This window comes from Sorex fumeus, unplaced genomic scaffold (assembly GCF_029834395.1).
Source record: "Sorex fumeus unplaced genomic scaffold, SorFum_2.1 ptg000052l, whole genome shotgun sequence".
Lineage (NCBI taxonomy): Eukaryota > Metazoa > Chordata > Mammalia > Eulipotyphla > Soricidae > Sorex > Sorex fumeus.
The window spans coordinates 1,015,888-1,036,326 of record NW_026606109.1 but is presented as its reverse complement, the minus strand read 5'-3'; the positions used below and the strand labels follow the sequence as shown (position 1 = coordinate 1,036,326).

Genomic DNA, 20,439 nt, shown 5'->3' with positions numbered 1-20,439 from the left:
CATTTCATCTCTGAATTCTTTGTTGGAGAGATTATATTTGTGGGGATTTCCCGATGAGGCTTCAGGGCTCTTTTCTTCATCCACTCCTCGTGGGGGGATCTGCGCTGTTGCTGTGGTAGTATGCGGGTTGGTCCCTCCAGTTCACTATCAGTACTGTGAGCCGGTACCGGTGCTGGTTCTGGTGTGGAATCACAGATCCGGTTCTGGAGCTGGTATCACTGTGCAATCACAGGTCTGGTTCTGGTGCTGGTCTCACTGCAAGGGAGGATTCTAGAGGGGCTTGGTCAGTGGTGGTCTCCTTTATCCCTTTTAGCGATACTCCCTCTCTGGTGCTCCTCTGTCCCTTATGTGAGGCCACATGTGCAGCTGCAGGAGATGTGTCCTTTTGCATTAGGCTTGTCCAGATTCTTGTGTTCACTGTTATTTTGGTGAGTTTTGGGCGTATTTTGATTGGAATAGGCTAGTGGACTATTGGCCTAATGAGACTGGGATAGCCAGGCTGTCCCCGTCAGAATTGGGCAATGGAGGCTGAGCTGTGAGTCCAAAATGCCGGGAAAGGGGCAAGTCACTGTGGTTGCCCCAAAGGCGACACCCACCTCGCCGGTGTACCTGTGGGGGAGGGTGGCTGCGGTGCCTGCCTGGGGCCTGCGGTTCGCTTCTGAGGCTCCTAAGACTTGCACTGTTCCCCCCTGGCCCTCAGAGGCGCCTCGCCGAGGAGGGGGTCTCCCAGAGAGGCCTTGGAGTCAATTTGATGATTTCATTTCCGCACCTTCAGAGACACCATCCTGGGAAGCTTGCCAGAGACAGTTGGACGGGGCCTGGACTCTGGGCGGGCCTGGCAGCGGGCCCTGGGGTCCTCCAGGGACAAACTGAGCTGAGGGCAGTGACTGCAGCCGTGATCTGGGGCCCTCCGCCCTCGGTACGCTCTTGGGGAACCGAAACCTCCCTGTAGTGCAAGGCTGGTCCTGAGCTCATTAGATTGGGCCTCCTCCGGGTGGTCCGGTTCTGGTGCTTGTTCTTGCGTGCAGTCACAGGTCTGGTTCTGGTGCGTTTCCGTGTGCAGTCACAGGTCTGGTTCTGGTGCTGTTTCCGTGTGCAGTCACAGGTCTGGTTCTGGTGCTGTTTCCGTGTGCAGTCACAGGTCTGGTTCTGGTGCTGTTTCCGTGTGCAGTCACAGGTCTGGTTCTGGTGCTTGTGCCCATGTGCAATCATGGGTCCGGTTCTGGTGCTGGTTTCCATGTGCAATTCACAGGTCTGGTTCTGGTGCTATTTCGGTGTGCAGTCACAGGTCCAGTACTGGTGCTGGTTCTGGTGTGCAATCCCAGATTCGGTTCTGGTTCTGGTTCCAGTGTGCAGTCACAGGTCTGGTTCTGGTGCTGGTCCCCATGTGCAATCACGGGTCCGGTTCTGGTGCTGGTTCCGGTGTGCAACCACAGCCATCGCTGAATCGAGAGTTGCTCCCCAGTTCTCTGCAGGTGCCGAGAAAGTCACAGGCTCTGAGGGAGATGGCTTCACGGGCACAAATTCACCCAAGGGGCGACTCACCGCGAAGGCTCCCATGCACCCTGGGCCTCATGGACAGGGTGCTGAAGAGTGCGGTTGACTGATGCCCAGGGCACGGGAAGGACACGTGGACCCTGTGCCCCCCACCCCCAGCTCCCTCACCCCTCGGGGCAGCTTGGGTGGTGCCTGGGTGCTGTCCCCCACTGTGCCACCTGGATCATGGCTGTTGTGTTCCCTGGTTCCCCCCGAGTCTGAGCACGGACGGCTGAGCACTGCCGTGGGAGGGACGGTCGAGTGCCGCCCAGTGAGGACGGCTGAGTGCTGCCCTGAGCACGTGTGTGGATTTCCGTGAGTGTGGGGGTCACTGCTCTTGGCCTTGGGGCCAGGGATGGGTCTGAGTCCAGCTATCGGTGGAATCGTGCCATGGGGCATGTGGGCGCCTGGGGGGCTGTGTGGGTGTGGCATGCTGGCGCAGAGGCTGGCGGGTGCCTGGACGCACCTCGTGGGCCTGGAGCAGCCTGTGGGTCATGCCTGGAGGGTCCCAGCCCCAAGGGTCCTGCTTCCCCATTTCCTCCTGGTGAAGGACTGAGGGGGTGGGCGGTTGGGTGGGGGCCGGGAGGGCAGCGGGCCTGGGCGTCCCCTTATCCCACAGCTGCCTGGCCGTTCTCCCGGGCTCCACGCCGAGAAAAGCACCACAGACCCCTGGGCTTCCCGCCTGGCGGGAGGTGGGGCTGAGGGAGCACAGAGTGGCCCCCAGAGCCCCCTCCGGGGCCATCCCACGCCGGAGACAGCCCTGACCGAGGCAGGGGCCACCTCCCCCTGCAGAGCCTGGCTCCGCTATCTCTCAAGGTAAACAGAGACGGTAAAAATGCGAGGAATCTGCCACATGCACGCGGGCTGGGAGACGCGCTCCAGGCAGGGGCCGTGCCCAGCCCTGCACACACAGTGCCTGAGCGTCTGTGCACGCACACATGCATGCCTGCACAAGACACTGCCTTACCGAGAGGCGTGCACACTCGCGACCGTGTGCACGCCTGTTCCAGTGAACATGCACGTGTGCACGTGAGTGTGCTCATAGTGTATGCATGCAGAAATGTATCTACGTGTGCATGCACGAAGAGCCACATATGCACACGACACGTGTGTGTGGGCTCATGTGTAACGTATGTGCACACGTGTGTGGTGACACGAACATTTTCGAGCCTCACCTGGACGGGCCCAGCCCTGGACTCTTGGGCCTGAGCGGTGCCGGTGACTCGGCTGGGGCCTGGCCTGGCCCTCACTGTGGTTCTCATGCCTCAGACTGGTTGGGTGATATGTCGGGATCCCCAGGACCCTCTGCCCTGATGTTTGCCCGAGCCGCTCGCTAGAAGAGCCTCCTCCAGGCCTGCACATGCCCCCACATGAGACAGACTCCGCGAGCAGGGGCCGGCCAGGCCTGGACCTCCCTGGGGGTGGGGGTGGGTGAGGCGTGCGGCTCCCACGTAGGGGCAGCCCCGGGACTCCGGGTGCCGAGCGGTCAGTGCGCAGGGCCTGCTTCAGGGCCCACTTTTTCTTGGTTCTGCCCACACGGCCTGTGGCCAGCTCACGCAGCTGGTGCTCTGTGTCCACAGTTGCGAGCCGTCCCAGCCAGCCTGCAGGACGCGGGGTCCTTTGCTGGGACACAGGCCACAGGCATCCTTTCCACGAGGGTCTTCTGGGGCGAGAGGCGGCAGGCTGTCCCGGGGCTGAGGTGAGGCCGGGCAGGCTGGGGGCACGGCCGGCACGTGTCCTCCACCGTGAGTCCTGCTGCCGGCCCCCATGCCGCCTAGGACCCCAGGCAGGGGACGGCGGTGTCCTTGGGAATCCGAGCCGAGGCCATGTTACCGCCACAATCATGCACATGCCTGCATGAGGTGGGCAGCCCTGCCACCCCCTCGGCCCAGACAGACCAGGGTCCAGGGAGGGGGTTGGGTAGATGCGGCCAGTGGCGGATGGCCCATCCCCGCCCAGGACCGCCAGGCTGCCCTCGGCCACGTTCTCCATCCTTGAGGGAGCAGCAAGGGACCAGGCAGGTGCCCGGAGCCAGGGGGCAAGGTTGGGGCTGGGTGCCGGTGCTGAGCGCCCAGAGAGCCTCAGAGACGGCACCGCTGTGGTGTCCCCGGAGTTGGCCCCAACCCTGTCTCCTCTGCCCATAGCACGCTGATGCGTGTCCACGCTTGGGTGCTACAGCAGGGTCAACGTCATCCCGCTGGGCAACACTCGTGCCTCTGGAAAGGAGGAGGAGGGGGAGGAGGGGCAGGAGGAGCAGGAGGAGAACATGGAGGAGGAGAAGGAGATGGAGGAGGAGGAAGAGTAGCAGCAGGAGGAGGAGGAGGAGCAGGAGGAGGAGAAGGAGAAGGGGGAGGAGAAGGAGAAGGGGGAGGAGAAGGAGGAGGGGGAGGAGGAAGAGGAGGAGCAGGGGGAGGACATGGAGGAGGAGGAGGAGGAGATGGAGGAGGAGGAAGAGCAGCAGGAGGAGGAGGAGATGGAGAAGGAGGAACAGGAGAAGGAGGAGGGGGAGGAGGAAGAGGAGGAGCAGGAGGAGGAGGAGAAGGAGAAGTAGTAGGAGGAGGAGGGGGAGGAGGAGAAGCGGTGTCCTGTGAGCCTTGGGTCTGCCCAGTGGTCAGCTCGCGTGCGTCGTGGGTGGGGATTCGCCCGTGTTGGGGGCTGGCCCAGGCGCCCCTGATGGGCTCTTTCTCTCCCGACCCAGTTCCTGCGGGTGGACCAGGACCGGGACAAGGACTGCAGCCTGGAGTGCGGGGGCTCCCCACAGAAGCCGCTCTGCGCCTCGGACGGGAGGACCTTCTTGTCCCGCTGCGAGTTCCAGCGCGCCAAGTGCAAGGACCCGCAGCTGGAGATCGCTCACCGCGGCAGCTGCAAAGGTGAGGCCGGCGGGCGCGTGGGCCTGGGTCCCGCAGGCTGCGCCCCCAGACTCAGGCGGGCTGCACACGGAGCCTTCCTCCCATAGGACCCACCTGGCATCCCTTGGGCCCTGCAGGGACTTTTGCACACGGTGACCACCCGGGCCCCACTGCAAGCCGTTGCGGCCCCTTCCCTGAGGGCTGAGCGGCTCTGCCCTGTGCAGCCCCACAAGAGGGGCTCGGGGAGCATCACTGACCGGATGGGTCAGAAGGCGGTGTGGCCTTCCAGGTGTCTCAGCGGCAGAGGCTAGGCTGCGGCCTGGATCCGGGTGCAGTGGGGGTCCTGAGCGAGGCCCGTGGTCCCCGGGCAGCATGGACACCTCCTTCCTGTCCCAGACTGTCCCCGTGGCAGTGGTGGCCTGTTGGTCCCGGGACAGTAGGGGGCAGGGGGGCATCTTCACAGTGACCATGTGGGAGCGAAACAGAGACCATGTCGGCACCGAGGAGTTCGATGGGTGAGACCCGCAGTCACCAACCAGAGGGACAGAGAGGCCATGCCCGCAGCCTCCCGGGGACAGCAGAGATGTGGACACTCCACCCGGCAGCTTCCCACGGACGAGCAAACAGGCAGATGCTCCGGCTGGGGGCTCGGCTGACGGGATCTTGCTGGACTGGGCCCCATGTGCCGTCAGCGGGATCAGGCGTCCCCTGGCCAGTGGGGCTATGTGGGGGCAGAGAGTGGGCGCCCCTCTGGAGGTGCCCGCCCACAGCTGGACCCCAGCAGATGCGTGTGGCCGACATGCCTCTCTCCCACTCCACAGCCGCATGGCCACTGCACTGAGCTTGGTCCCCGCACACTTGGTGTCTCCCTGAGAAGGTGAGGGACAAAACCCGCCCGCTGCAAGGGAAGGCGTGCAGGGCGTCTCCACAGGCTGGGACAGCTTGCCCAGGAGGGGTCATAACCTGGACTCTGGGGCCCCGGCTACCTCTGCCTGACCGACAGACTGTGGAAATGACTTAGCAGACTTCAAGGTCTACATGGTGGATTGACAGATGGACACAGGTCAGCGTCTCTGTGGGTCAGTGAGCAGGTGGACACGGGCCAGCGTGTCTCTGGGTCAGTGAGCAGGTGGACATGGGTCAGCATGTCTCTGGGTCAGTGAACAGGTAGACATAGGTCACTGTGTCTCTGGTCAGTGAGCAGGTGGACATGGGCCAGCGTGTCTCTGGGTCAGGGAGCTGGTGGACACGGGTCAGTGTCTCTGGTCAGTGCGCAGATGGACACGAGTCAGCATCTCTGTAGGTCAGTGAGCAGGTGGACACAGCCAGCAAGATGTCAGCTAGTGGTCAGCGTCTCTCCTTATTGGCCCACACAGGTGTTGGCCTGTCTCCTTGGGTCCAGCCTCCACCTGTAGTCAGCACGTTGTTGGTGGAATGGTCACCTGGGCAGTTGGCTTCCCTGCCCGAGCAGCCCTCTGTGGTAGCTCTCTCAGCAGATATGGGGAGGGAAGGGGAGGACATAGCCCTGTCACACCTCTGCCCTCTGTGTCCAAGAGGCTGGGCGATTGGCTTGCGGGACCGGAGAGCAAATGTCCTGACCCGTGTGAACCTGAGCGCAGGCTGACTGTCCCCGTGGAGCCGGACGTCGTGGTGGTCTGGGGTGCCCCCACCCTCTCTGAGACCGAGACCGAGTGAAGCCACGCACCCTTTGTCGGGAGCCCCTGACAAAGGGTTCTTCATGGGACCCTCCGCAGCCTCCTTGGCTGAACTAGTCCACGCTCCTGATCTCACACGGCCCAAGCTCCTGGGGGCTGTGACGAGGGACACGTGTGCAGGCTCCGAGCTGGCATGGCGCATGGCGGCTGGAGGGGCCCACCTCTCTGCTGCCAGCGGGGACCCCGAGGGCCTTGTGGATGTGCTGGCTGACACGTGGCTGAGATTGCCTGGTCCTGCCCGCCGGGTTGCCCCGGGCTGGTTCCGCGAGAGGTTCCCCAGGGGAGCATCGCCCCGTGCATGGCTCAGCCCTGCGGCCTGACCTGGCGAACCTGCTGCCGGTGTGAGAAGTGCCCTAGATTCCCACCGTCCCCACAGCCTGCCTGGACTGTGTGGCCTCTCCTCTCTGGCCTCCTGAATCGGGGTGGAGTCCCAGACACTCCGAGGTCCTCTTGTTCCATCAGCACCTCTGGAATGTTCTGGAAGCGCCTCCCAGTGACTCGGTTGGCTGATGGTCCCGCCTGCTGCTGACGGATGCTGCGCGTGTGCTGGGTGCGGGGTGGGAGCACGCAGTTCAATGCTTTTGCCCGTGTTTCAATAGTCGCGTGAAAATGTTTCATGCTCTCATGTGACCTAAGCCATGCATGACCTGCGAGAATGGGGTGGCAGTTTCCATGGGTGCATTTTTCTCATATTTTCTTCAGAACTGGTTGAGTTTATGTTTTCAGAGCTCAGAAAGCACATTCATATTTTTCCTTTTGATTTGAGACTACTGGGCTGGCTTTATTTTCAACAAACATCTGGCACTGCACAAAGACGTGAAAACGACAAAAATAGCAGAGAGCAGCTGAATGCCAGCAGCTCTTGCTGCTGTTTTGGGGTTTGTGGGAAGAGAATCAGACAGAGAAGCTGACAGAGGAACCTTCCGGTTATTTCTGAGCCCTGCAGCTTCTGAGGGACCCTTTGGTAGGCTGGGTTAGGTGTCTGTGTGTGGACTGTGGCTTGGTCCTTTGTCACTCTTGTGGCCATGTCCCGTGGGCCGTGGCAGGCTCACTCGTTACTCCTGGTAGTCAAATCCTGTGGGCTGTGGTAGGCTAACCTGTCACCTCTGGTGGCCATGTCCTGTGGGCCGTGGCTGGCTCACTCGTCACCCCTCGTGTCTCTGGGACGTGCCTGGCAGGGCCTCACGGTGTTGGTGTCGAAGATAGGAGAGTGCAGGACCCCAGGGGAAGATGCCTTGGTGTCCTCCCTGCCCACATCAGTCCTGATTCCAGTTCTGCTGGCTAGAGTGCCCCCTTTGCAGGACCCTGGGACTGTGGGTTGAGGCCTTGGGACCCTTCCTGCAGCTCTGCTAGACCCAGGGCCCTCATCTGTGGCAGGGCAGACAGGGAAATGAACTTGGGAGTGTGTGTAAGTGGGTCCCAGGGCTGCTCCCAAGGTGGGAGATTTCTGTGGCTCTCTTTTGGGTAGTGTCATGTGATACCCAAGCAGAAGAGCTTCTTCCATGGGTGAGGGGGGTTCTGTGACCTCTTACATGGGCAGTGGTGTCTATGGCCTCTGTGTGCAATGGTGTCTGTGACTTTTCCCGTGGGCCTCTTGTGCTTGTGGCCTCTCTGTGGTGCCTGTCACCTCTCTTGTGAGCGGTAATGTTCCTGGACTGTCTTGTATGGAGTGGTACCCTCATGGCAGGCCTTTCTTCGATGGATGGTGTCTGTAGCCTCGCCCATGGTGTTTGTGTTTGTGGTTTCTGTGGCCTCGCCCATGGTGTTTGTGTCTGTTTTCTGTGGCCTCACCCATGGTGTTTGTGTCTGTGGTTTCTGTGATCTCTCCCTTGTATCTCTGGTTTCTGTGGCCTCGCTCATGGTATTTGTGTCTGTGGTTTCTGTGGCCTCTCCCATGGTGTTTATGTCTGTGGTTTCTGTGGTCCTCCCTTGTGTCTGTGGTTCTGTGGCCTCTCTAATGGTGTTTGTGTCTGTTTTCTGTGGCCTCACCCATGGTGTTTGTGTCTGTGGTTTCTGTGATCTCTCCCTTGTGTCTCTGGTTTCTGTGGCCTCGCTCATGGTATTTGTTTCTGTGGTTTCTGTGGCCTCTCCCATGGTGTTTATGTCTGTGGTTTCTGTGGTCTTCCCTTGTGTCTGTGGTTCTGTGGCCTCTCTCATGGTGTTTGTGTCTGTTTTCTGTGGCCTCACCCATGGTGTTTGTGTCTGTGGTTTCTGTGATCTCTCCCTTGTGTCTCTGGTTTCTGTGGCCTCGCTCATGGTATTTGTGTCTGTGGTTCTGTGTCCTCTCTCATGGTGTTTGTGTCTGTGGTTCCTGTGGCCTCCCCCATGGTGTTTGTGTCTGTGGTTTCTGTGGTCTGTCCCTTGTGTCTGTGGTTCCTGTGGCCTTGCCCATGGTATTTGTGTCTGTGATTTCTGTGGCCTCTCCCTTGTGTCTGTGGTTCTGTGGCCTCTCCCATGGTGTTTGTGCCTGTGGTTTCTGTGGTCTGTCCCTTGTGTCTGTGGTTTCTGTGGCCTCCCCCATGGTGTTTGTTTCTGTGGTTTCTGTGGCCTCTCCCATGGTGTTTATGTCTGTGGTTTCTGTGGTCCTCCCTTGTGTCTGTGGTTCTGTGGCCTCTCTCATGGTGTTTGTGTCTGTGGTTCCTGTGGCCTCCCCCATGGTGTTTGTGTCTGTGGTTTCTGTGGCCTCTCCCATGGTGTTTATGTCTGTGGTTTCTGTGGTCCTCCCTTGTGTCTGTGGTTCTGTGGCCTCTCTCATGGTGTTTGTGTCTGTGGTTCCTGTGGCCTCTCTCATGGTGTTTGTGTCTGTGGTTTCTGTGGTCTGTCCCTTGTGTCTGTGGTTCCTGTGGCCTCACCCATGGTATTTGTGTCTGTGGTTTCTGTGGCCTCTCCCATGGTGTTTGTGTCTGTGGTTTCTGTGGTCTGTCCCTTGTGTCTGTGGTTTCTGTGGCCTCCTCCATGGTGTTTGTGTCTGTGGTTCCTGTGGCCTCCCCCATGGTGTTTGTGTCTGTGGTTCCTGTGGCCTCTCCCATGGTGTTTGTGTCTGTGGTTTTCTGTGGTCTGTCCCTTGTGTCTGTGGCCTCCCCCATGGTGTTTGCGTTCATGGTTTCTGTGGTTTGTGCCTTGTGTCTGTGGTTCCTGTGGCCTCTCCCATGGTGTTTGTGTCTGTGGTTTTCTGTGGTCTGTCCCTTGTGTCTGTGGCCTCCCCCATGGTGTTTGTGTTCATGGTTTCTGTGGTCTGTGCCTTGTGTCTGTGGTTCCTGTGGCCCCCCTATGGTGTTTGTGTCTGTGGTTTCTGTGGCCTCTCCCATGGTGTTTATGTCTGTGGTTTCTGTGGTCCTCCCTTGTGTCTGTGGTTCTGTGGCCTCTCTCATGGTGTTTGTGTCTGTGGTTCCTGTGGCCCCCCTATGGTGTTTGTGTCTGTGGTTTCTGTGGCCTCTCCCATGGTGGTTGGGTCTGTGGCCATTCTCTATAGCAGGTTTATCCCATTGTTTAGTTTCACTTCTTATCCTACAGCTGTCGTGGTGTGAACTTTTCTGGCCTTGGCAAGCTGCCACCACGCACTCCAGCTCTTCACTCCTGAAGCTGGTGCCTGCGGGTGGTCTGTGACTGCAGGGATAATGGACAATGTGGAAACTGAGGCAGTGCTGTGGGCTGGAGGCGGGAATCCAGCTCTGACAGTTTTGGGACAGCTGGGTGAGGGTTTTCCTGGCCCTGTGCTGCTCGTCTGGGCTGAAGGAGACCCCAAGCCAAACAGTGTCCTGGAAGCCACAGAGCTTAGCCACTGCTGGACCCTGTGTCTGTCCTTGTCCCTGTCCTCGTCCTGGGCTCCTTGCCTCTGTGGCTTACCAGGAGTCTTCACAAAAGGGCCAGCACTCTTGGCTCTGCTGCTGATTGCTTAATCCTGTCGAGGATTTCAGCAAAGTAGGAGATTATTTGCTTCCTGCTGCAGTGAGAGCGACTGGCAGAGCAGCCGGTCAGAACACTTGTTTATTTTGACTTTGTATTAAGAATTGCATTTTGACAACGCCCATGCCTGGGTGCCTTGATTATTAGACATACTTTGTGATCCATCAGAAAAGGAATCTGTTCCATGTTGAGACTAGAGAAGAAATAATAACTCAATAAATTGCCCACCAAAGGCATTGTCAGTAGCCGCTGACTTAGTAAAAAGAAACCCCACCAAGGCCGTCGCCGGGGACACCGTGCCAGACACAATACAGGAGGTCTTTTATTGGCTCCTGATCTCCAGCTGCCACAGAACCAACAAGACGTTTTCTTTGGCCTCTTAAGAGGAGAGTAAGGTGTTTGTGAGGAGATTGGACTGGTGGTTTATTTCCAGCGGATACTGTTTCAAACCCATACTATCATCACCATTCACTGAGGTGGCTGACGCAGCTTAGACACTGCCATGAGCCGCCACGTCCCATCTGCAAGGATCGTGGCAACAGCTCAGGTGAAGAGACACCGTCTGCCAGTGTGTGTGGCAGTTGACTCCGAGCAACAGGCTGGCATAGAGGCGGGGCGGCCACGGTGACACAGGCTGCCAGTGCCAGGACAGGTGGCAGCGTCTGTGAGGTGTGGAGAGCCTGTGCCCTGGAGACCAGCCGCCAGTTCAGGGGTCTGTGAGGTGTGGAGGGAGACTGTGTCTCGTGTGTGCCACGTGGGCTGGGACCTCACTGGCCTCAGAGACCAGCTGCCCTTTCAGGGGTCTGGGGCAGCCTCACACTCGGACGCCCAGAGTGAGAGGGATGGACACCCTCCCTTTTGAATGATGCTGACTGAGTGGACAGAGGGACGAAGTGGGTGTCCCACGCAGCTGAGCTTTATACGTCACGCAGTAGACCCACAATAAAACGTGATGCTGTTCATGTTTTTGAGGACTCCCTTTTCAGTTATAAAAGCGTGGAGAGTAAAATTGCAGTAAGGTCAGGGAAGAGTTAAGGAGCGTTCCCTCCACACGGTAGCTGTGAGAATGTCCTGGGGAGGGGACGGCGGGGGCCTGCAAGGACTGTGCTCCCCCCACACCCCTCCCGGACCTCGCAAGGGCCGATGCCTGGGAGTTTGCTTGTTTGCTTCTGAGACTGTTCTTATTTCTGGGCTAAGAACATGTCGCCTGCGTGTGCCGGAGAGGCTGGGGTGTCAGTGGCACCGGGAGAGAAGGTTGCACACGGCCCTGGTAGCTGCCCGCGACGTGGGCACACGGAGATGCTCCTGGCCGTCGGGCGACTCTGCCAGGCTCTCCGCCCTGGTCACTGTGGCCTGGGCCGGCGGCCCAGCTCTGCCCGGCAGGGCCTGTTCCTGCGCTACCTGTGCGGCGCTGCTGAGCTGCCCCATGCGGGCTGGGACCTCACTGGCCGTCAGTGGAGGCTGCGGAAGGTGCCCTCATGCCGGCTCTCGGGGCAGCACTGTCCGGGAAACCTGGGCTTTCTTGGCGCTCTCCGGGAGTCTGTCTGGCCTGGGAGGGCCACACAAGTGCTCTCCTCTCCCTTCCTGCAGTCCAGCACGACTGGCCCCGGAGGACGAAGCGGCCTCTCCTCGGCTCACGGGCGAGATCACATGGTCAGCAGGGCTCACATCCCATCAGGGGCAGGGGCAGGGCTGTGTCCTGGGGGGACAGTGTGCTGCAGTGGACAGTCCTGCTCCACTGAACCTGGGGGCCATGGGGCCGCACGTGTTGGGGAATTTGCAGTGAGACGGGATTCCTGCAGCTGCCAAGGGGCAGTAACGTGTGCTGGACATGCTGGGGTGGCCTCACCTGCAGGGACAGTGCCAGGGGCTCCCTGAGAAGGGGATGGGCGGGGAGGCTCCATGTCCTGAGGATGTGGCTGATGGTCCTGCAGGGGCTTGACGTGGCCCACGCTCAGGAGAGGCCGCAGCCCCCAGTCACCTCGTCTGGTCCAAGAGGCCATGGGCAGGGCCAGACCAATTTCCAGTCTGCTGTCCACCCCACACAAAGGGCCAACTCAGTGTGTGGGCTGCGGCCTTGGGTGTGACCCTGCTGTGACCCTACCGTGACCCCGCTGTCACCCACTGTGACCCCGCTGACCCTACTGCTGTGACCCACTGTGACTCCACTGACCCTACTGCTGTGACCTACTATGAACCTGCTGACCCCGCTGTGGCCCAGTGTGGCCCCACTGACCCCTCTGTGACCTGCTGTGATCCCGCTGACCCGACTGCTGTGACTTCTCTGACCCCACTGACCCTGCAGTGCTCTGTGTCCCCAGATGTGTCCCGCTGTGTGGCTGAGAGGAAGTACACGCAGGAGCAGGCGCGGAAGGAGCTGCAGCACGTCTTCATCCCGGAGTGCAGTGAGGACGGGTCCTACAGTCAGGTGAGCCGGACACCGGGGGGCTGGACACCAGGGGGACCGGACACCAGGAGGGCCAGACACCAGGGGACTGGACACCAGGGGGGCTGGACACTAGGGGGACTGGACACCGGGGGGCTGGACACCAGGGGGGCTGGACACCAGGGGGGCCGGACATCAGGGGTGCCAGACACCAGGGGAGCTGGACACCGGGGGGCTGGACACCAGGGGGGCTGGACACCAGGGGGGCCGGACATCAGGGGTGCCAGACACCAGGGGAGCTGGACACCGGGGGGCTGGACACCAGGGGGCTGGACACCAGGGGAGCTGGACACCAGGGGGGCTGGCACAGGTAGGTCAGCTGGTCACTGGGTGAGCCGGGCTGTTTGGTGCTCTAAGGCCGTGTCCTGTCTTGCCAGGCAGTGCTGGAGAAGTCCAGTGCTGGCCCCCTCCTATGTCTCTCCCCTGTTCTATGGACACTGGGCCCCGTCCTGCCATGGACACTCCCCCCGTCCTGCTGAATGAAGGTGGCACGGGGGGCTGTGAGTGGGGGAGTGCCGTGGGCTGTGGGGTATCATGGCCTCAGGAGACAGGCCCCGCGTCAGCTGACCAGCTCACAGGGTGCCGGTGCCACACCTGCAGGTCCAGGGCCTCATACCAGGACCCCCCACCGGCTCCAGGCAGACGCCCTGGCTGGCTCCTGGCATGGCCGCACTCAGCCTTGCCCCTTCCCTGCAGGTGCAGTGCCACAGCTACACGGGTTACTGCTGGTGCGTGACTGCCAACGGCCGGCCCATCAGTGGCACAGCGGTGGCCCACAAGACTCCCCGGTGCCCAGGTAGGTCTTCACCGGCCGCGCAGGGTGCCCCTGGGCTGCAGGTCACATGTGGCAGCAAGCTGGGCTGGGAGGGGGCAGGGAAGGGAGGTGCAGAGGCCCCCGGTCTGGGCTGTGTGTGTCTGCACCACAAGCTGCTGCTCTCTGGGGCTGGGATGTGGAGGCGTGTCAGCTGTGGGCTCTCTGCTCAGTGCTCTGTTCCACCAAAAACACTGGGAATGACCCCGACCTGTCTGTCAGTGGGTATCTGGCTCATGGGAAGAGCTGCCCGACCACGTGGGGAGTGCTTCTTCCCTGACGGCCCGAGAGGCCAGGTCGGCTCACCACACGGTCAGGAGTCGCACACTCCCTCCCTCTCCTCTGTAAAATCCTCAGACAAGTCTCACTTTGGGGCAGTTGTTCCTCAGAGGGAAGGGCCGTGTGTGCCTGGAGCATCTGCCTGTGACTCGCACAGCTGACAGGACCAAAGCTCAGGCCTGAGTGGGGCTGAAGGCAGGTCATGCTCCACGGACAAGATGTCCGTCCCCTCATCCAAGGCTGGGGCTGGCTGCAGAGTCCAGTCATATCCATGTGTGAGGTCATTTCGTCATGAAGAGCCACAGTCCTTGGGCACTCTCGGTGATGACCACCACTGCCTGCATGGGCCTTCTTCACCCAACAGCAGAGTGGGCAGGGGATGGCCCACCCCATTGTGTCTCCCACTTACGCATCCATGGGCCGTGCTCTGCAGCCGACTCCCCAGCAGGTGACCAGGGGGCTCTTATGTTTGAGTCAGCCCAATGGTGAAGAGATAGCAGACCCGAGAGAGCCCCTCACACCGTTGGGCCACTGGCCAGCATGCTTGCATCCAGGCAGACCTGGTTCTGGGACCTGGTCACGTGAAGTGTTATTCAGGCCAGTTCTGGGATCAGCCAGGCGAACTGTTATTTATTATCACACCCAATTCTGGGATCTGTCATGCGGATTGTCTGTTCATTATCACACTCAGTTCTGGGATTGGCCACGTGGACTGTCCACTATACACCCAGTTCTGGGATCGGCCACGTGGCCTCTCTGTCCATTATAACACCCAGCTCTGAGATCAGCCACGAGGACTGTCTGTCCATTATAACACCCAGCTCTGGGATCGGCCACGTGGACTGTCTGTCCATTATAACACCCAGCTCTGGGATCGGCCACGTGGACTGTCTGTCCATTATAACACCCAGCTCTGGGATCGGCCATGTGGACTGTCTGTCCATTATAACACCCAGCTCTGGGATCGGCCACGTGGACTGTCTGTCCATTATAACGCCCAGCTCTGGGATCGGCCACATGGACTGTGGGCTGTCTGTCCATTATAACGCCCAGCTCTGGGATCGGCCACGTGGGCTGTCTGTCCATTATAACGCCCAGCTCTGGGATCGGCCACATGGACTGTGGGCTGTCTGTCCATTATAACGCCCAGCTCTGGGATCGGCCACATGGACTGTGGGCTGTCTGTCCATTATAACGCCCAGCTCTGGGATCGGCCACGTGGACTGTCTGTCCATTATAACACCCAGCTCTGGGATCGGCCACGTGGACTGTCTGTCCATTATAACGCCCAGCTCTGGGATCGGCCACGTGGACTGTCTGTCCATTATAACACCCAGCTCTGGGATCGGCCACGTGGACTGTCCGTTCATAATCAAACCTGATTCTGGGATCCAGCTTGTGGACTGTCGCTTCATCATTTTCCTAATGAGCTAATAATGCTCACTGGATAAAAAGGCTTCATTTCTTTTGCCCCTTGTGGATTTGGGGGGTCCAAGTGATGATTCCTAGAATGTTTCCCCTCCCTTCACTTCTGAGCTGGCCTGTGCTGCATGGGACTGTGAATGTGGAGGACAGGGAGGGACCTCAGAGCTCACAGCTGGGCCTGAGGAGCATAACCCAAAGCTTCCCACTATGGGTGGCAGAGCCCACAGGAGTGTTCAAGCTTTTCTGTGAGACCCTGGTGTGAGGGTGCAGTGCCTGAGGGGGGCTCAAGGGAAGGGAGTGGGGGTGCCCCCAAAACAAAGTATGGGGTGTCCAGTCCTATGATTGGCTACCTGCCAGACGTGGACTTGCCCACTGAAGTCTTGTTGCGGCTGCAGTCGGTGGGGATACCCACAGATGCAGACACATGTGGGGCCTCCTCCCAGCTCTGTGGTCCATGCCGCCACCGACCCCTCAGCTCTTCCTGCCTGGGAGTCCACCCACACCACCCCCAGCAGCGACTCCCCTGTGGAGCTCCACGGGGGCAGTAGGTTGCAGTACTGTGGAGCACCATAGTGCTGTGGGGGCTATAATGCTGGGGTGGGGTAGGGGGGAAGGAGGGTGACTGTGGTGCTGTGGGGATTGTCGTGCTGTGGGGGCTATAGTGCTTTTGGGGCTGTGGTACTGTGGGGACTTGTGTGCTGTGGGGATTGTGGTGCTGTGGGGATTGTGGTGTTGTGGGATTGTGATTCTGTGGGGGCGGTGGGGCTGTGTGGGCTGTGGTGCTATGGGGACTGTCATGCTGTGGGAGCTGTTGTGCTGTGGGGATTGTGGTGCTGTGGGGGCTGTAGTGCTGTCACGGGCTGCAGCACTATGGTGGGCTGTAGTGATGTGGGGAGTTTGTTGTGGAGCTTTGAGGACTGTGGTGTTTGCGGGTCTGCTTTCCTTTGGTCAAGGTGTGGGTGGGGAGAACGGCACAGCTCAGTCTACGTCCTCGTCCCGTCCCCCACTTTTCCATGGATCCTATGAGCCCCTGCCATTCATAGGATGAGGCCTGGGAGCGGTGGGGACACAGCCCTATGCTAGAGCAGCATAATCTTATCAGGGACCACCATGGGCCCCAGAGGTGGCCAGCCAGGTAATCCACCCTGTCCTCAACAGCTGCCCACAGCCCACCTCTATGGCTGTACCCTCTCTGCAGACAGGAGAAGACCCTCTGCCCACCTCAGTAATCCCAGTCAGGGGCTCTGCGGAGCTGCCAGGCTGTGGGTCTCAGCCCTGACCTCTGTGGAGAGCCTGGGGTCTGGAGGGTCCTTGTCAGAGTCATCCCCAGCCTTGGACTCAGCTCACCATTTCTGAGACCCAGCAAGGGTGAGTCTGGAGAGAGACGGCAGATCCCACATATTCCCCAGTTGTTTGCCAGAACTTATTCCTGGAGGTCCTGGGGGGCTGAGAGAGGGTAGGACCAAGGGTGGCCTGCTGGGGGCACCCTGCACATACACGCACACATAGACACACATATGCACACACATGTACACACGCACACAATGCATACACACATGTACACAACACACCTGCGTGCATATGCAGATAGGACACACGTACACACAACACTGCACACTCAATAACACTACATGCATAGGCATGATACACATAATATACATGTACACACATGCACACACGTACGTACACGTGCACACAATACACACATGCTCCCATATACACTCACATGCATGCACACACAAACACATGCCCACCCCCGTACACATGCACACATATGTGCGCACATAGCAGAGCCGCTAGGATTCTGCATGCAGGCGGGCCCGGGCCCTTTGTCCTGAGCAGAAGGCCCCGTTGGCCAGGACAGGGTGACGGGGCTCGGTGGGCCCGACCCCTCCTGGAGCTCGTGGGTCCTCGTGCGGCTGGTGCTGCCATGCCCGCTGTGTGAGGGCATCCTGGGCCCTGCCCACAGCTGCCCTCTGAGCTGGGCTGCCTGGGAGCATGACCCCTGACCTTTGCCCACGGTGGCGGCGAGGAGTCCTGGCTGTGCGTGCACTGGGCGTCCTTTCTCTGGATTCTGCTTTTCTTCTTACAGGTACGCGGAGACGGGTTGGGGCGGGAGGGTCCGAGGGCCACTGAGGCCTTCGTTCCCATCTGCTCTGTGCTGCGGGCCCGTCGGCTGAACCGTTGCGTCTCGTGCCAGGCTGAAGTTCCCACACGGTGGCCCGGGGCTCCTCAAGGGCCGGACCAGCTGGGCCTCCTCCTATGCAGCCCTGCGGGAAGAGGGAGCTGCCTTGTGGGGTGCAGGCGGGCACTGGTCTCAGGGACCCCCCAGGGGCTGAGCAAGGGCCGTGACTGCTGGGGCAGGACCGTGACCTGGCAGGACTGTGGCCTCTTCTGAGCTGAGCTGAGCTGAGCTTTCTCTCCTGAGCTGCATCTCTGCTTCCGCCAGCTCTGCCGAGCATTCGATGCCCAGTCAGTCTCAATGACACAGAAGCGGCCTCTCCTCATGGCTGAATTTCCTGTCCAGAGAACTGCCCAGTTGTGTTAGGGCGTCGCTGAAATGTCCCTGTCCCTGTCGATACGCTGGGGGAGATGGAGGTGCCACCTTTCTGGGTTGAGAGGGACGGGCACAGACAGCGCTTCCGCGGGAAGGAGACTTGGACACGCGGGTCTGAAGCGGGTGGATCCCAGAAAGGTGCCGTCTTCCCAGGAGGGCCGCGTGTGTCCATGTGTGCGTGTGTGTGTGTGCGTGTGTGTGTGTGTGTGTGTGTGTGTGTGTGCTGGACCTCCTTGTCTGCAGTCCCAGGAAAGGCTCTGTCCTAGAAGGGGGCTGTAGGGCTGTGACAGCAGGGCTGGGGTGAACCCGAGGCGGGGACCTGAGGGTGGGGGACTGAGGATGGTGACTGATGGGGGCTGAGGGTGGGGCTAAGGGGTCTGAGGGCGGGGCTGAGGGGGGACTGAGGAGGAGCTGAGGGTGGGACTGAGGAGGAGACTGAGGAGGAGCTGAGGGAGGGGCTGAGGAGGGAACTGAGGAGGGGACTGAGGAGGAGCTGAGGGTGGGACTGAGGAGGGGACTGAGGAGGAACTGAAGGGGGACTGAGGAGGGGACTGAGGAGGAGTTGAGAGTGGGGCTGAGGAGTTGCTGAGGGGGGACTGAGGAGGAGACTGAGGAGGAGCTGAGGGTGGGACTGAGGAGGGAACTGAGGAGGGGACTGAGGAGGAGCTGAGGGTGAGACTGAGGAGGAGCTGAGGGCGGGGCTGAGGAGGGGACTGAGGAGGGGACTGAGGAGGAGACTGAGGAGGAGCTGAGGGAGGGGCTGAGGAGGGAACTGAAGAGGGGTCTGTGGAGGAGCTGAGGGTGGTTCTGAGGAGGGGGCTGAGGAGGAACTGAAGGGGGACTGAGGAGGGGACTGAGGAGGAGTTGAGAGTGGGGCTGAGGAGGAGCTGAGGGAGGGACTGAGGAGAAGACTGAGGAGGAGCTGAGGGTGGGACTGAGGAGGGGACTGAGGAGGAACTGAAGGGGGACTGAGGAGGGGACTGAGGAGGAGTTGAGAGTGGGGCTGAGGAGGAGCTGAGGGGGGACTGAGGAGGAGACTGAGGAGGAGCTGAGGGTGGGACTGAGGAGGGAACTGAGGAGGGGACTGAGGAGGAGCTGAGGGGGGACTGAGGAGGAGACTGAGGAGGGGACTGAGGAGGAGCTGAGGGTGAGACTGAGAAGGAGCTGAGAGCGGGGCTGAGGAGGGGACTGAGGAGGGGACTGAAGAGGAACTGAGGAGGAGCTGAGGGTGGGACTGAGGAGGGGACTGAGGAGGGGACTGAGAAGGAGCTGAGGGCGGGGCTGAGGGGGGACTGAGGAGGGGACTGAAGAGGAACTGAGGGGGGGACAGAGGAGGAGCTGAGGGCGGGGCTGAGGAGGGGACTGAGGAGGAACTGAGGGGGGACTGAGGGGGAGGTGAGGGCGGGCCGTGGGCGGGGCTGAGGGGCATTGAGGAGGGCCTAGAAGGGACTGAGGAGGACCTGGTGTTGTGGGTTCCCCACATGTTGAAGGGGTTGGCAGGGCTGAGGGTTGCCAGACCCCTTCAGACCCCCTCCCAGGCCTGCCACAGTCTTCCCACTAGGATGCCCGGGTGGAATCCTGCTGCCTGGACCCCCACCTGAGCAGATGAAGTATGCAGTGTTGGGTTCCGGCTCACACCTGTTAGGTTCTTCCAGTTTCTCAGATGGAGACACGGCAGTGGCTTCTGACGCGCCAAGGGCTCTTCCGTGTCCAGCAGCTAACCCTGTTCCCCCACGTGGGCAGGGAGTGTGGCTGCACGTGAGCCGAGTGGAAGAGAACAAAGTTTGCAGTGAGTGTCACCTTTCGAGGACCTGAAATAATGTCGCTCTTGTTCTTATCCAGGCTCCGCGAGTGAGAAGCTGCCGCAGCGGGAAGGCACGGGGAGAGCAGGTAACAGTTCACATGAGGCGCCGTGTTTCTGCATGGCAGAAGCTTCTCGTGGTCAGAGTAACACGTGTGTGCTCAGGACATGTAGGAGCGAGGAAATTCCTGGAGGTTTCTTCAGCCCTAACTGTGGCCGGCTACCGGGAGGGGCCGTGCATGGGTGGTCCTGGAGAGTCATCCCTCCCTGGTGTGGGTCCTGTCCCCTCACAGGACATGCCTGGGCGGTCAGTCAGACATCATGGAGGCCAATGGTCACGTGGCCCGGTGCGGGTACAGCCCCCGTTGAATAGGTGCACTTTGCTTGGACCTAGGCAGGGCCTGTTGGGCCACTAGAGGCCCATCAGTCAGTCAGTCTGGAGTCTGTGGAGGTTCTGTCTGCGGGTTCCAGTCCTGAGCCAGCAGCCAAGGAGCACCTGGAGTACATGGGCTTTGCCCGCATTTCTGTGGGGTCAGGTTGGGCCCAAGTGGTTGGCACCTGTCCTGGGGCCAAAAAGGAAGAGGTTGAAGGATGTCTCCAGAAGAAGGTGTTTGAGTGGAACAGGATGTGGGAGTTGCAAGAACAAAGAAGAAAAGGCTCTGGGGCTGAGAGAGAGGTGGGGGGTGGGGGACTGTGGTGGGCTAAGGGTGGGCAGGGTTGATACTGGTGGGAGGGCCCGGGACTGCAGTGGCTGGGCTGTGACCCAGAGTGGAGGCCCTCGGCCGGGCTGGCTGGTCTCCCCGTGGCCGGAGGAGCTGAGTCCAGAGTTAGGCTGGAGGACTGGTTTGGAGAGCCTGAGGCGTGTGACTCTTCCTGAGGTGCAACCGTATCATGGTTGGAAAGTAGGGATGCTGAGCTAGGAGAACTGAGGAAGCTCAGGGGTCAGCACACGTCTCGGTTCTGCCTCCGAGGTCCTTCTGACTTCCTGTCAGGGGTCAAATAGGAAGTGGCTGGGCTGTGTGTGAGCACAGCCGGGAGTGAGGGGTTGTTTGTTCAGTTTCCTTCCCAGAGCCCTCCGTCTCAAGGGCATGCAGGAGATGCGGATGGGACGTGA

General features: G+C 60.3%; 1 protein-coding gene across 2 annotated transcripts in view; it reads left to right on the top strand.

Annotated features, from left to right (window-relative positions):
• SMOC2 (SPARC related modular calcium binding 2) overlaps positions 1 to 20,439 on the top strand; it is a 64,047-nt gene that overhangs the window by 14,938 nt on the left and 28,670 nt on the right. For both annotated transcript variants that reach the window (XM_056124902.1, XM_056124903.1), the window contains exons 2-5: positions 4,235 to 4,406; positions 12,328 to 12,434; positions 13,149 to 13,248; positions 19,367 to 19,414. In XM_056124902.1, coding sequence (XP_055980877.1) covers positions 4,235 to 4,406; positions 12,328 to 12,434; positions 13,149 to 13,248; positions 19,367 to 19,414 — 427 coding nt within the window. The remainder of the gene's footprint in view (positions 1 to 4,234; positions 4,407 to 12,327; positions 12,435 to 13,148; positions 13,249 to 19,366; positions 19,415 to 20,439) is intronic.